General features: G+C 47.4%; 1 protein-coding gene across 1 annotated transcript; it reads right to left on the bottom strand.

The window, feature by feature from the left end:
- Positions 1 to 1,597: 1,597 nt before the first annotated feature.
- Positions 1,598 to 15,888, bottom strand: LOC311320779 (guanine nucleotide-binding protein G(i) subunit alpha-1). The gene is made up of 9 exons (XM_084452610.1): positions 15,466 to 15,888; positions 9,216 to 9,258; positions 8,950 to 9,091; positions 8,245 to 8,402; positions 4,387 to 4,515; positions 3,961 to 4,090; positions 3,418 to 3,571; positions 2,929 to 3,120; positions 1,598 to 2,604 (listed from the first exon to the last, which is right to left on the bottom strand). Exons 1-8 carry the CDS (start codon positions 15,581 to 15,583, stop codon positions 2,930 to 2,932), a joined length of 1,065 nt encoding a protein of 354 aa, XP_084308736.1. The 5' UTR covers positions 15,584 to 15,888; the 3' UTR covers positions 1,598 to 2,604; position 2,929.
- Positions 15,889 to 16,341: the final 453 nt, after the last annotated feature.

Consider the following 16,341-nt stretch of genomic DNA (forward strand, 5'->3'; position numbering starts at 1 on the left):
AGCAGATCAAAACCATGCTGGTTATTGTGACACGGGTGCTTCAAAGAACTCCATCTGACTAGATATGTTGGTCTTACTAGATCTATGCACATGGTCTCAGTGCTCCACTAGTCAGGTCTGATAGTGTTTGATCATGCTAGCTGAGATTGACAGACGTCTGTCGTTCTCTCGGTAACTGAGAATGAGACACCATGCCTAGTCTCTACTCTCAGCTGACGCAGGGCTACGCAGTGGCTACAGTGAATACTGTGTATGCACCTCCAGTCCAACATTATTTTGGTCTCATCGGGTGCAATTACAGCTACACGCCACTAGATGGCAAAAACTACCATAATACCAGACCCACCCCACTGAAGACTAGCTCCCACAGTCCATGAGGAATGTGTTCTAGCTGATCACCTCTGAAATATTCTTCCTGTCAATGAATGACCCCCTCATGAAAGCGTTAATGATAGGGATGTAACAAGCTGCTAGTGCTCGGTCTGCTGTTGTCGCGCACACTTTCGGTAATGACAGGACAGCAGAGACCACAGCCCTCTGAGGGCAAGGTGAAAGAGAGGAGGGCTTTGGGCCTGCACTGTATGACACACCATGGTAGATGCATGTGAAGATGTGGTCATATAAAACAAGCACAAGTCATCAATATTGTTTGGAAGGCTTTGGCCCTGTAGTCTTACAACCCGTGGTTGAAGTGGTGGATGTGTGTGTGTGTATAACAGGTGTCCCCAATAGAAACTAGAGGGCATTGTAGCCTACTGACGTTTGCGAGCGTAGTGCATCTTCAGTTTGCCTTGGATACAAAGCCTGCGCCTCAATGCGCAATCAGCGTGTCACCGCCCTCAAACCGTAATGTGCGCGGGGAAAATATAGGGTCTTGCAGTAAGCAGTCTTGCTTTGTCCATAATTAGGCTACGTCTGTGTAAGTGACTGTTTTAAATTGTGAGGACTAATGTTGTAGGAGCTGTAATTGGATGACACCTGCTTTTCAGGCATAAAAATGTCACCGCAAAACAGACGTGCGCTTTACCCCTCAGTTTTCATACATACGATGGGATATTAATCAGTCTCTCCTTTCGCATCTCCCCCCCGTTTTGTGCGCGTTCACACCCTCCTTTCCCTCGACCCTCCCATGAATGCATAATATGCATAACTTGCCCCTCAGTGGGCCTGCGCCAGGCAGAATGCGGTTTGACCCATGTGCGGTCTGTTCGTACACGCCAGGCGCACGTTGCGACGGAATAACGCAAAAAAAACGGGCTCTAACACGTTAGTACATCTGCCCCTAGTTAGGATCACCGAAGGAGCCTGGAGCCTTTCAAGTTGTAATCAAATGAATGTGACAACAGCTGGTTGTGGGTGTAGGCTGTGAGAACTAGTGTTTGTTTTGCGAACCGAGTTATTTAAATGTCTGGGCCATTAGCTGGTAGACTCGCAGCTTAACCTTGCCTCCTTCCAACCCCAACACACACCCCTCACACAGAACAAAACACCACGACAGACAGCGTAGTTGTGAAGGATGCCATGGTTTCACCAGAGCAGCTCTTTTATTAGCAAAATAATGTAAATTAGTCCACTAACAGCCCCACCCAAAGGAAACAGGTGGGCGGGGCTTAGGGGGATAAGTAGCCAGACACCATTACAAATCACCATCAGTAACAGCTCCTCCCCCTTTCTGCACTAGTCTGTATCTATGGTCCGATTCTCTGCTACAAGGCTGTCTGCCATCCTCTCCTCTGCTCTGGTCTAGGAGCAGGAATGATGCTGTCCACAACAACTCACCAGCCATGTGCACACGTTAAAAATTGTTGCTTTTTGGTCACTTTTTTTCTTTTAAGTGAGAGACTGTTAAAGAAGATGACAAGCAGAGGAAAAAACAGAATCCCTTTGTTGTTCACACTCAAACAAAACCATGCATTCACTACTCCACCCACTCGCCCATCACTCCGGTCCATCATGTCAACGCACACACATTCACACATACAAAAGGCACAGACGCACGTGCGCGCACACACACACACGCATGCAACACACAAGCGTGCGCGCACACACACACACACACACAGTTCATCAGTCAGAGTGAGTTGGTCTATAGAGAGCACGAGATCTAACTTGGTCTATTCCAGTTCCCACAGAAACAAAAATTCTGGGATGCTATCATTATAAAGGAAACAAGATCCTACTGGCTGGGGGGTGTCGTCAATGATAACATCTACATACATTTAATACGATTCAGCCAACAAAAACAAAACACTGCAACTAAGGCATGCACAGGCTGTGGGCCTACAACAAAAACACCAATGTCCCGTCCTCTCTGACAGGAACATCAAATAAATGTGAAGCCCCCCTCCCCTTTTTTTATAAAAAGTCCAACAAAAAAGACTGGTAAAACAAAAACATTTTAAAAACGGTGAAAAAATCCCCTTCCATAGTGACAGTTTTACAAATATTTTACACAAACGTTTCTCTACACAGCATTTTTAAAACCTTAAGAGATCAACATAAGTTAATAGGAGGTTAAAAGCGGCTCTTCCAGGTGTCCGTGATCCTCACCACTCCAGTCACAGACTCCCAGAAAACAGCCACTACAGCTGGCAACAGAACTGCCTGCAGAGAGAGAGACAAAGAGAGAGACACACACACACACACACACACACAAACACACACACACACACACACACACACACACACACACAGAAACAGAGAGACAGACACCATCATACACCATCCCATCAGAGTGAACTTTGTGAGTCAAAGAGTCATAAGTATACCAGGTGAATCATAGGTGTACTAGGTGAGTCATAGGGGTACCAGGTGAGTCATGCCTGCTCAGAAGCAGGAAATCAACCTCAGTCTAGCAGTGTTATCTAGATTCGCCTCCTCTCTCACCTTGCCCCCCCCTCCAACACAAACACACACACACACACACACCTTAGAACAGGCCACAGTCCTTCAGGTTGTTCTTGATGATGACGTCGGTGACGGCGTCGAAGACGAACTGCACGTTCTTGGTGTCGGTGGCGCAGGTGAAGTGGGTGTAGATCTCCTTGGTGTCCTTCCTCTTGTTCAGGTCCTCAAACTGACACTGGATGTAGGCGGCCGCCTCCTCATAGGTGTTGGAGCCTGGGAGAGATCGAGGGAGAGAGGGGAGGAGAGATGGAAGGAGAGGAGAAAGGAGGTGAAAAAGGAGAGGAAACAGACAGAGGTGGCAATGGTTTAGGCCTCTTTGATTCGGAAAACGTTGTTGTCCTGCACGTCGACCGAAAGGCTTGCTATCCTTACACAGCTAGACTTCTACTCATATCTGGTCAAGTAGAGCTTAGGAGAAGAAACACAATACACGCACAATATTAAAACCAGAACTAAATGGTTAGGGCCTCATGATATGTATGAAACTGCGTGAGCGTGTGTCTGTCTCACCTGCATACTCGGGGTAGCAGATGGTTAGCGGGCTCTTCTTGATCTTCTCCTCAAACAGGTCCTTCTTGTTGAGGAATAGGATGATGGACGTGTCCGTGAACCACTTGTTGTTACAGATGGAGTCAAACAGCTTCATACTCTCGTGCATACGGTTCTGAAAGCATATGACACACACACACACACACACACACACACACACACACACACACACACACACACACACACACACACACACACACACACACACACACACACACACACACACACACACACACACACACACGTGAGGACCAGCTGTCATCCTCTATAATACTATCATCCCATCCATCATCCTGTACCTGCCCTCTATCATCCTTTATCTTCCCGCCTTCATCCCTCTATCATTATCTTCCATCCTTCATCTCTCTCAGGAGGGATAATAGTGAAGGAAGGATGAGAGTGAAGGAGGGATGAGGGAGAAGGAGGGATGAGAGAGAAGGAGGGATGATAGTGAAGGAGGAATGTGAGTGAACAGGGAATGGGGGAAGGAAGGATGAGTCTCACCATCTCCTCATCCTCCGCCAGCACCAGGTCATAGTCGCTCAGAGCGACACAGAAGATGATGGCGGTCACGCCCTCGAAGCAGTGGATCCACTTCTTCCTCTCCGACCTCTGACCTCCCACGTCAAACATCCTAGAGAATACACACACATACACATCAAACACACACTTCCCACCCATATATACACACACACACTTCCAACCCATATGCATACACACATCGAACACACACACTTCCCACCCATATACACACACACCAGAGCATGTGAGCGGAGATGAGCGTTCAGAGACGACCAGAGTTCCGTTCTGCACTCGTTCATCAAGATTTCCCCTCACTCTGCTCATATTTCACTCCGAGAGAGAGAGAGAGAGAGAGAGAGAGAGAAAGAGAGTGTGTGTGTGTGTGTGTGGGGGGGGGGGGGTACTGACTTGAAGTGCAGGTCCTTGAAGGTGAAGTGTGTCTCCACGATGCCGGTGGTCTTGACCCTGGTCCTGAGCACGTCCTGCTGGGTGGGCACGTAGGCCGCGTGGGCTATCCTGTCCAGGTCATTCAGATAGCTTGGGGGGAAGGAAAGGGGGGACAGGGATGAAAGGAGATTGTCAAATCCAGATGTTATGTACAGGGGTGTGGTTATGTACATGCTATACCTATAATAAATAATCCTGGCGGTGAGATCAAATCAAATCAAATGTATTTCTAAAGCACATTTAAAAACAACTCACGTTGAACAAAGGCAGTAAAAATACACAAAGAACCACAATAAAAATGGTCATCTTTCCTTTACATATATGGTGATGTTATACACACTAGATATTATGATCCAGTAGATATAGTAACACTGTATACACAACAAGTGATATGCCACTCAGGAGCAGTACTCCTATACGTTTTAACTGACTTGTTGTTTATTCTGATTAATTTTATTTATTTATTTGTTTTTGTTGATTTGTGTCTTTGTTTTTATGTTAATTCATAGTCACTCTAAATGAAGGAAACCCCAATGCCTTACGAGTTAAAATTAAGATTTGAAATGAAAAATGTGCATGCATGCGTGTGTTTGTGTGAGAGAGAGACTGTGTCGTCATATGTACTACATATGGGTACCATGTACAAGGTGTGTGTGTGTGTGTGTGTGAGACTGTCAAATCAAATAAAAATGTATTTATAGAGCATGTTTAAAACTTGGGCACAGACTGGTTAAAACGGCAGGGAAATAATGTAGGTCTTAAGGGAGGATTTTAAAGGGTCTGGGAGGATCTAATATAAAGGGGCAGGCTATTCCATAGCCTGGGGGCAGCCGCCACAAAGGCCCTGTCGCCTCTAGACTAAGGTCTAGTTCAGGCACCTCCAACAGCAGTTGGTCAGCAGACCTTAAGGCTCTGGCTGGGGTGTGGTGATGCAGGAGCTCGAAGAGGTACAGAGGGGCCAGGTCCTTTAGGGCTTTAAAAACCATTAGCAAGAGTTTAAAATCGATGCGAAAGCGGACCGGGAGCCAATGGAGTGAGGCCAGGACTGATGTGATGTGGTCATGCTTTTTCTTGCCTGTGAGGAGGCGAGCGGCAGCATTCTGTACAAGCTGTAGGCGGCTGAGGGAAGACTAATCCATGCCAACATACAGGGCGTTACAGTAGTCGAGTCTAGTAGTGAGGAAGGCATATATCACCCTCTCTAGGTCAGTAGCAGAGAGGTAGGGCTTGGTCTTAGCTAGGAGATGCGTTGAAAAAAGCTTGTCTTTACTACAGCACTGATCTGTTTATCAAATTTAAAATCACTGTCAAAAACCACCCCAAGATTCTTCACAGAGGAGCGAATGTTGGAGCTCAAGGGGCCCAGGGCATCAACAGAGCAGGCTGAGGGAGCGTGTCGTCGGAAAAGGATGATCTCGCTCTTGGACTCATTCAAATTTAGTAATGGCTGCATACAGTCCTTGCCTTTGGACCGTAGGGGCAGATAGGTTTGGACATCGTCAGCGTAGCAGTGGAAGGAGATTCCATGCTTTCCAAAAATAGAGCCTAGGGGCAGCATGTAGAGTAAAAATAAGATGGGGCCCAGGATGGAACCTTGAGAGACTCCACAGGTCAGAGGGGCGGTAGCAGAGCAGAAATGTCCTAACTGCACTGAGAAGCTCTGATCAGTCAGATAGGACTTGAACCAACGTAGGGCAGATCCTGTGATGCCCACAGACTGCTCGAGCCGTTGAATCAGGATCGCATGGTCCACAGTGTCAAAAGCGTCTGTCAGGTCTAAAAGCATCAGGACGGCAGGACTACCCGAGTCAGCAGCTAAAATCAAATCGTTAAAAACTCTCAGCAGGGCAGTTTCAGTGCTGTGTCTTGGTTTGAAGCCAGACTGGAACTTCTTGTGGATGTTATGCTTAGCTAAGAACGACTGCAGCTGAGTATAGACTACTCGCTCCAGAACCTTAGATAGGAAAGGTAGCTGAGATATACGTAGTATACACACTACATACTAAAGTTTGAGAGAGTGGAGGGGATTTTTCTTTTTTATTAAAGGTTGCACCACAGCATGTTTGAAGGCAACAGGGACAAATCCTGAGCTGAGGCTGGTGTTGACCAAAAGCAGCACACTAGCTCCGACTGAGTCAAAAACCTCCCTGAAGAGGCGAGAGGGAATGCTGTCTGTGGAGCAGTTTGTAGGCCGCAGATGCTTGACTACCTCGGAGAGAGAGGGAAGGGACATAGGCTCAAACTGGTGGAGAACAGCAGGGCATGGAGAAGGAGCAGGGTCTGGGATAGGCCGAGCAACTGTGTGGGCTGGTCTGAGCGAGGCAACCTTATCGATAAAAAAGTTTTAAAAAATTGTTGCAGAGAGTAGGTGATGGCACAAGAGGGGAAACATCGCGGGGATTAATAAAAGAGTTGAGGACATTAAATAAGACCTGGGGCTTATGACTGTTGTTGGAGACCAGGGAAGATATAGGCCATTTTGGCAAATTTTACAGCTCTGGTAGTCAGACAGGTAGCCATGTAAAATGTCTAGGGAGAGATGGAGTTTGTCATTTTTCCATTTTCTCTCAGCGTGTCTGCATGCGCGTCTGAGAGAGCGCGTAGAGTCATTTAGCCACAGCAAAATCTGATCAGTGCTGAGGGCACAATTTCCTTTCAGTGTAGACAGCACAGTCATTTGTGCAGATGGAAAATTGTGATGCGGTCAAGGGGCTAAGAGCGCTTCGGCGGCGTGCGGGGGTATAAGTCTATCTGCCGGGCAAGGAAACGATAATGAGAACAGCACAGGATGAAACAGCACTGGTCAGAAATACATGTTGTTGCACAGATTTAATTGACGGAGACAAGACAGGCCGTAAGATAACACTAGATCTAGAGAATGCCCCTTTTCATGTGTCGGTCCTGATACGCACTGGGTAAGATTGAAGGAATCAAGCAGATTTAGGAAGACCTTGACCAGAGGTCGGGATTCACAACACACATGAACATTGAAATCGCCAGCAATTAAAATGTGGTCATATTTAACAGTAATCCCCGACAGAAAGTCCGCAAAGTCATTAATAAAATCTTTGTTGTATTTCGGTGGGCGATATATGACCGCACAGAGCACAGGAGAGGACAGGTTCAGTTCAAATAGTTGCAACTCAAAGCTACAGTAACTACACACAGGCTGGGACAGTCGGCACTGTAAATCGGATCTGAACACTGAAGCTGTACCCCCACCACTGCCCGTGGAGCGGGGCGAGCTGAAGAAAGAGCAGTCAGAAGGAAGGAGTTCAGAGAACGGGGTATACTCGCCAGCATGGATCCACGTTTCCGTCACGAACATAACGTCCAAGGTGCAAGAGGTGAAAAAGTAATCAGAAACGTTTTGTTTATTATAGACCTAGCGTTTAGCAGGAGCAAACAAAAAGTTCCGTTCTGGGCTGGCCAGGGCTGCAGCGCGTCTCAGCGGGCGGAGATCGCCATGGCGAACGCCACGGCCGAGGCATCGGTCCGAGGCTGACAGCAGAGCGGGGTTAGAGGGTTCGATCACTGGGGACAACAGAGGCGGGGGCTCCGGGAAGACAGGGCAGATCCGCCGAGCGCTTAGATGCTGGGTAACAGGAGAGAATCGGAGGCGTGGAACGATCGCAGAAGAGGCTGACAGGTAGACCTCGAGTCGGACGAGCACACCACCTCGTTTTCCACGTCTTCTAAGGCGCCTTTTTCGGGGAAGGGCGCAAGACAGCCGGTGCAGGTACTCCGGGGGGGCGGGTCGGACCGCTGACAGACACATATGGGTACCCTGTACAAGGTGTGTGTGTGTGTGTGTCTTACTATGCAGCAGAGTCGTTGAGCTGGTACTCCCGCGAGCGGCTGAAGCAGGCCTGGACCCCGCCGTCCTTCCAGAGGCGCTGGATGACCCCCGCCAGCTCGCCAGTCATGAAGCCCTCCTCCGCCGAGCCTGCCAGCACGAAGAGCTGCCGAGCGTCGTCCTGGAAACGCACACCGTACACGGTCAACGTGAGGTAGGAGGACGATGCCCCGACACCGTGAGATCTTTACGTCTCCTGGATCCTGGGTTCCCACACCTAACGCATCACATTCAAGGACTTTTCAAGAACTTTCAAAACCCAACTCGAGTTCCAGTACTTGAGAAGCCGTTTAATTACATTATGTTTAAAGTATTAGGTTTAAATACTATTTTAACTGATATACTATTTTAACTGATCATATTTAGTACCTGTATGCCATTTAGAGGCACATGTACAACATGTATCAAATAAAATCACAGTAAATATGAATCCGCAAGGCAAAAACTGAACCTTGGAGAACATTGAAGGTCTTGGGAACCCAATAGATCTCTACTCCACCCAGCCCTGGACTACAACCCATCACCACCATGACTGGCCCGCCCCCGCACTCCCGAACAAACGGATCCAGGATCAGATTTCCGTCGGTCGGTCCTGACCTCTCACAGGTGGGATGGGCACAGAATAACTGACCACAGACCAGTGTCTAAGCCGCCCCCTCCCCACTCACTGCCCGCGCGGCGTCGGAGAAGTCGATCTTGAGTCGGCCCATGGCTCTGATGATGGCGATGATGGACTGGATGGTGTTGCTGTACACCACCGCCTTGTACTGCTTGCACTCCTCCTCAGAGTACCCTGCCTCGTGGATGATCCTGAGGGAGGAGGGGAGGGGGGTGGAGCCAAGAGAGAGAGAGGGCATTGATGAGGATATCAGTCAAATACCGCCCGGCTTAAATGGTTGGTCCCATTGTACCGTCAGATCCTCGGAGAACTTACTTCATCTGTTTGACAATCGTACTCTTCCCTGACTCCCCAGCACCTGAACGGGAGAGAGAGAGAGAGAGAGAGAGAGAGAGAGAGAGAGAGGGGAAGAAATAAGTGATGAACACAGGCTACAGTCACACTGCAGCCAGCCTTGCGACGGTGGCATCCGACTATCAGCGAGTTATCCATCATGGATGACTAGTGGATATAGTAGCTGAAGTTCTGCTGATTTTGCCCTATGGGAACCCAGGCTGTCTCCTGCACAGTCCAGTACATGCTGGTGTGCAGAGACAGCAGTGTGAGATCCTATATTCGCTTTATTCACTTCAGCTGCCATATTGGTCAGTCTGGCGTAATTGGTGGTACGGATGCGGAAGTGCCCGTTGACTCCAATGTTAAAAGTTCACTATAAAAACACCACTTCAAGAACCAAAAGTCAAAATAACAGGCTGAATACACTATCAGGGTTACAAACTCATCATTACCAGACTCCGAATGTTTTTCACTGCCGTTGTTTTCTCGAAATAGATGGAAGTGAATGCAGCTGACGGCTAACTATGGCTCATTCACTTCCATGTATTTCCAAATGCGAAAACTATGGCAGTGAAAAACAATCGGATATGGCAATATGGCAGCTGAAGTGAATAAAGCGAATTACGGGATGAGCCAGTCCTGAGCCTAGGGACTGTAATTGGATTAATCAAGTGGATCTTCAGCCAATGAGATTACAGGTGTGCACCGTTAAAGAGTTGACAGCCTGTTAATACTATCGTCAGAGTCACTGCACTACACGCCATGCTGGACTGCACCCACAATGCACTGCAGTACACTGCACAAACCTACAGCAGCACTCTGCCCCACCGCGTCTCACTGCTCTGTTTGCATGGAAGCTCATTTGCATGTCAAAAGACAATATAGGAGGTAGATCAACCACCAACATCGTTTCTATGAGACCTTAATAGCATTAGAGCCTCATCTGTAGACATTTTGCACGATCACAATGCGCTGCAGCAGAGCTGTGGGGGGAAGGGTTTTCACCTGAGCTCCCAGCTATTTAATTACCTATCCCCCTCTGCTGTGGCCTCACTCTCTCTGGGGCCTCTCTAGAGCAAAACACTGTTCGTCAACTCTGTCCTTAATGACAAACACTGCTGCTACTGAACAAACACACTTTATAATGATGCGTATGATGTGTGAACAAGCCCTAGCCTACTGCGGGACAAGGTAGAAAGAGAGAGAGAGAGAGAGAGAGAGAGAGAGAGAGAGAGAGAGAGAGAGAGAGAGAGAGAGGGGGGGGGGCAGAAAGAGAGAGATGCTGAGGAAAGAGGGGTAAGAGTGAGTTCTCATATCTTGAGTCTGTCAGAGTCTCACTGGGCCAGACGGACAGTGAGGCAGATTAGCGCGCCTGGTCCCATGCTGCTGGCTGGCTCTGGGGACAGGCCTTTCCCTCTGACGTCCTGGACACAGAGACATCTCCCCTGAGAGATTCAGCATGGCACCTTCCCACACATGCGTGTGTTTGTGTGTGCGCGCGTGTGCTTGGATCGGTGACGATCCTCCCACTCAAACTCATCTGTAGATTATTTCATGTGGGGATTATTGCATTAATACTGACACCCCTGGTGCAATCCTTAGCAGAGGAAATGAGCTTATGAGTGAGTCACTGCTGCTGCGCAGTGCGCACACACACGAATATCATATAGGCGAGAACACAAACAGATGAATAGGAGATAGGTGGGAGAGAGTCAAGACATCCATGTGTACAGTCCATCAAGAACATGCTTCCAGCATCAAGGGATCCTCAGTCAGTGAATTTATCAACTAGAAAGTCATCCATTCCTGCCAGTCAGTCAGTTTATCAACCAGTCATCCTCAGACTCATTTGAAATGGTGAGAGCACACAGACTGCCATGAGCAGCAGCTACACAGACTCCTTGGCCCTCATTTATCAAAGGAGTGCAGATCCGATGGCAGAAATTATGGTACGACAGCGTCCACGTGTGATCTATCAAACATTCGAATGCTGCCAATCCCATCGTACGAATGATCGGGCGTTGATAAATGTGCCGGATGAAAACAATTGTCATTTAAATATCACGCCTCTACATATTCTGGCCTCGCCCCTGTAGTTTACGGCATGGAGATACAAAATATGTCCAAAACAAGAGGTGATTCTTGTCCAATAACTCTTCACTCTCCATGGAAATATTCAGGAAAACCATCTTTACAATTTCAATTTAACAGGTAGTTCAAACATGTTAATTCATACAGACAGCGTGCGAGCTGGGCAGCTCCGCTCACGTCCAACCTGACAAATGTCAAACTTGGCGTGGAAATAACCGTACGCCCAGTTTTGTGTCCCATCTCGCTTAGGAAATGAGGGCCCTTGTGAGCATGTGACAGCGTACAAGGGACCTGTCCAAAGGGACAGTCAGTCAGGGAGCAGTAGGCCTTACATACCTCACACACATGATCAACCTTTCATTAGCCTAGCCCTAGGCGTGAGTACAGTACTTAAAAAGTGCTTACAATAAAATAAAAATGCTCGCTCACACACTGCTGGACAGATGAAAGAAGTCGCAAACAGGAAACAGCCAATGACTTACATTCTCTTGCATTTAAATGCATGGTAAATGGTAAACGGACTGCACTTGCATAGCAATTTTCAATGAATGCCTCTCATTCGCCCATTCACACACACACCAATGACAGCAGCTGCCATTCAAGGTGCTAGCCTGCTCATTGGGAGCAATTTGGGGTTCAGTGTCTTCAACTTGTTGCCAGGATTCGAACAGCTGACACAACGATCATTGGATGGCCCCGAGCTACAGCCATCCCTGGTGGAAACTGTTGCATCCAGTACATCAGCTGTCTAAGTGATGGAGGCCAGTGGGGTATCGCAACACAATGGGGTGTCACAACTTGAGTAGGTGTTGTAGTCTTCTCTAGCAGGCGCTGTGTTAAGTAGGCCTAGTAGTCCCTCTAGCTGACCTTGTGTTGAGTAGGCCTAGTAGTCTCTCTCTAGCTAATCTGAATACCCAGAAGCTCTCGCTGCAACAAGAACTTCTGGGAAGAAGCTATGATATTCGTGGTCACCAATGAGAATCCTATCGGATTTTCAATAGGCTACTGATTGGCCCGCGCAGAAGTGGGCTGTGCGGACTGCGGAGAAGCTGATTTGGCCTCTGATTGGTCACGGACTGCAGATTTCCACTTTCCTGCACTCTAGCGAACTGTCCATAGCTACCAAGATTTTATTACACAACATGGCAAATTGTATTTACTTAATTAAGTTTTTAATTTAGACCCGGCTATATAGTCATAAAAAATACTGTTCAAATGCAGCTGGATTTGAAAGGTAGGCCAATGCGCTGGCTCCACACCTCTGCCCATGTTTTGTGGCACTTCACTCCAGACTACTCTCTAGCTGGCCCTGTGTTGAACAGGCCTAGTAATCTCTCTAGCTGTCCCTGTGTTGAACAGGCCTAGTAATCTCTCTAGCTGGCCCTGTGTTAAACAGGCCTAGTAATCTCTCTAGCTGGCCCTGTGTTAAACAGGCCTAGTAATCTCTCTAGCTGGCCCTGTGTTGAACAGGCCTAGTAATCTCTCTAGCTGTCCCTGTGTTGAACAGGCCTAGTAATCTCTCTAGCTGGCCCTGTGTTAAACAGGCCTAGTAATCTCTCTAGCTGGCCCTGTGTTGAACAGGCCTAGTAATCTCTCTAGCTGGCCCTGTGTTGAACAGGCCTAGTAATCTCTCTAGCTGGCCCTGTGTTGAACAGGCCTAGTAATCTCTCTAGCTAGCCCTGTGTTGAACAGGCCTAGTAATCTCTCTAGCTGGCCCTGTGTTGAACAGGCCTAGTAATCTCTCTAGCTGGCCCTGTGTTGAACAGGCCTAGTAATCTCTCTAGCTGCCCCTGTGTTAAACAGGCCTAGTAGTCGCTCTAGCTGGCCCTGTGTTGAACAGGCCTAGTAATCTCTCTAGCTGCCCCTGTGTTGAGCAAGCCTAGTAGTCTCTCTAGCTGCCCCTGTGTTGAGCAAGCCTAGTAGTCTCTCTAGCTGCCCCTGTGTTGAGCAAGGATAGTAGTCTCTCTAGCCGGCGCTGTGTTGAGCAGCAGGCCCTACCCTGAGGAGGGACAGGAGGCTATCCCCACAGCCTGCCCACTCTCCTTGCTCCAGTTGCGTTTGTTTGTTTGTTTGTTGTGTGTTTAGCCCGCTGTTGCCCACACACCGCTGCTGGTAACATGAACCAGGCAGGCTGCACGTGTTGCCAAGCAACCTCCTGCCAGCCAGGGGCTGAGTGAGATGCAGGTAACCAGCAGTGAGGTGGGGTTAGGGTGGGCGCACTGGGCGCGGTCCCGCTGACAACCACAGTTCTGGTCCAGCCAAAAGAAAGGCATACTGGAGGAAAAGGCTTGTGATGTTGATGTGTTAAGTGGTCGTATTAAGATTCAAGATATAGGATCTGTTTATTAGCCATGTAGGGTTCACACATAGACATTTGACTAGGGTTAAGGCAAGTTGTTGCAGATGACATAGGACAGGGTGCAAGACAGGACAGGACAGTATAAATGCAGTACAAAATACAGTGCAAATAGAGTGCAATGTACAAATTACAATATACTGCTAAAAAAAATAAGGGGGGGAGGCAAGGGTGAAGACTGAGTGACGATCTCTGAACATTTATGGCTTTAAATAATAAAGGGAACTCATTTTGAGCTCAATCACATTTCTGTTATGGATGTGTCTTCGTGTTTTCATATAGGTTGGTACTTTATGAATCCCCAAGGTGTAACAGTAAACGCACCACACCTTTCTTTCTGTGAAGCACATTGTGTTGCCTCTGTGTATAAAATGCGTTGTAAATTGATTGAACATTTATGGAGTGAAAACCCACACATTACATATGGGCGTGCAACTTCGGTGTACAGTTCATAGGAGATAAGAGCCCCCTCCTCCCCAAGACAGTATGAATAATCAATTGCTGCCGACAGTCTGGAGTGCGATATGTGTTCGCCTGAAAATGTGTTTCAAATGTTTGGATAGAACTGCCATACAGTCCTCAGAAAGCTTATTAGGTCTCGTTTGACAAACTTATCCAGATGGCCAAATGTTCTCTATAGCAATTGACGTTGTTTGAATTTTGAATAAGTTAAGCAATAGCCAGCCACACGAAACAACAATTCAAATAGGCTACTTTGTTCACATATGCCAGAAAACATACCACCACATCTGGTATGTAAAGTTAGTCCTACAAATGAATTTCATTAAGTACTGACAGCCATGCGGCTGTGGCTCAAGAGGTAGAGGTAAAGCAGGTCGTCCAGCGATCGTAGGGTTGGCGGTTCGATTCCCGGCTCCTCCTCCACATGTCGAAGTGTCCTTGGGCAAGACACTGAACTCCAAATTGCTCCCAATGAGCAGGCTAGCACCTTGCATGGCAGCTGGCCTGGTGTATGGTGTATGAATGGGTGAATGAGAGGCCATTGTAAAGCGCTTTGGATAAAAGCGCAATATAAGTGCAGTCCATTTACCATGCACCTACAAGTCTACTTGACTGCACACTGTCTGGTCCTTGCACCTTGTCTATTCAGTGTCATGCACAAACAGTCTAAAACAAATTCCTTGCAGGCCTGTGTGTGAAAATCTACGTGGCTAAATAAATCTGATTCTGGCCAATGATTTCTGATAACCATGGAGAAAGTATTTGGTGCAAGTAGCCTATCATCCAGGAAATTTGTATTTTAGAACACGGGATTCCATTGATTAGTCAGACTGCTGCTTCGGCTGGGCAATATGGCTTGTCATAATTTCGGAAAAGTCAGCAAAATTGACAGGATCCAGCCGAGCTACTTCAACAAATGTAGCTAGCCAACGTTAGCTAGCTACAGGTGGTAGGGCTATACATCTAGATAGTAGCGTAGCTCGCAGAGGGCTGGCCGATGCTAGCAAACGTTAGACAAATAGCTAATTAGCACTAGTGCTAGGTAGCACGCTAACGTTACTACTACCAGCGCCAACTTTTCATTCAATGTTCGCTCGGCTCAGGCTATTCCCTGGAAAGAGAACAATCCGTGGAAAGTTCAAATTCTAAACATTAACTTAATACCGATCATTTCAAAATCACTAATTTAAAATATACAGATGACTACGAGAGGAAAAAAAGAATAGTTGTGTTTGGGAATCCGTGTTTTATATCTACCACTCCATTGACGAATCTATTCCAGCAAATAGCCTGAGCCGGTTCATCAACACCAATTCTCACCGAGTAACAGCAGCTTGACCTCCCGTGCGGCTTTCTCTCCATCGTCCCGTAAATTCCTGTCGATCATTTTACTGCGCTCCTGCGCCGCTTTATCATCGGTACTGAGAGTACATCCCATCTTCAAGCGAATCCTCGAAACGACGTTAGAATTAAAAATGTAAAATGTACACAGTGCACTAACATACAAAAGCTAGCTATGGCTAGCAAGCTAGTAGTAGGAGGTAGTCTCCCCCGGAGAGACTCAAACACGCCCTTGCTAAGCAATGTTCCACAGCGAGACTTCTAGTCAACTCAATTATTTTTCGCCCCCAAAAGATCCGTATATTCTCGGTATGTGTTTGTTTCGGTCTGCAATTTATCTCGTAGAGCTCAAGAGGCCCAGCTCCTTTTGATCAGAATTTTAAAAAGCAACGTCCAGCCAGCGTCTCCATTTACCCAGGGTCTGTTTTCTGGTTTATGGGTAGAGCTGTTGAATGGGCTGTTTCCTGCTCCTCCACATACCTAATGGCTGCGCATGCGGACTGAAGCGCAGTCATCTAGCAATTTTATCATCATGACATTTATGAAACAGTGGTGAGCGAATGAACATTTCGTCTGGTGATTTGCAGAGGTGTGCATATTACACATTAAGTTAATTGTGGAATTAAGTGTCCATGTTCAATGATTCAAGGCTTTTTATTCGTTAGGCTAAACCATGTGAATAAGATGCTTATTAAGACGATACCTTCTCACAGACAAGAAAAACAAACAATAATGTTGAATGTGCTGTCGACTTGACAGGCTCATGCAGGCAGTTATTTGGCACAAGTCATTTCAGAGATGAAGCAGAAGCAAGGCGACGGGATACAAACTGAGACATCGGATTGAACGCAGTGC

Source organism: Borostomias antarcticus (genome assembly GCF_949987555.1).
Source record: "Borostomias antarcticus genome assembly, chromosome: 18".
In the NCBI taxonomy this organism is placed as follows: Eukaryota; Metazoa; Chordata; class Actinopteri; order Stomiiformes; family Stomiidae; genus Borostomias; species Borostomias antarcticus.

Excerpts from the sequence above, each read along its gene's own strand:
- LOC311320779 (XM_084452610.1), bottom strand. The coding sequence starts at position 15,583 with ATGGGATGTACTCTCAGTACCGATGATAAAGCGGCGCAGGAGCGCAGT. Across the intron at positions 9,259-15,465 it reads GGTCAAGCTGCTGTTACTCG|GTGCTGGGGAGTCAGGGAAG; the intron begins GTGAGAATTGGT and ends TCTCCCGTTCAG. Across the intron at positions 3,572-3,960 it reads TGGCGGAGGATGAGGAGATG|AACCGTATGCACGAGAGTAT; the intron begins GTGAGACTCATC and ends ATATGCTTTCAG.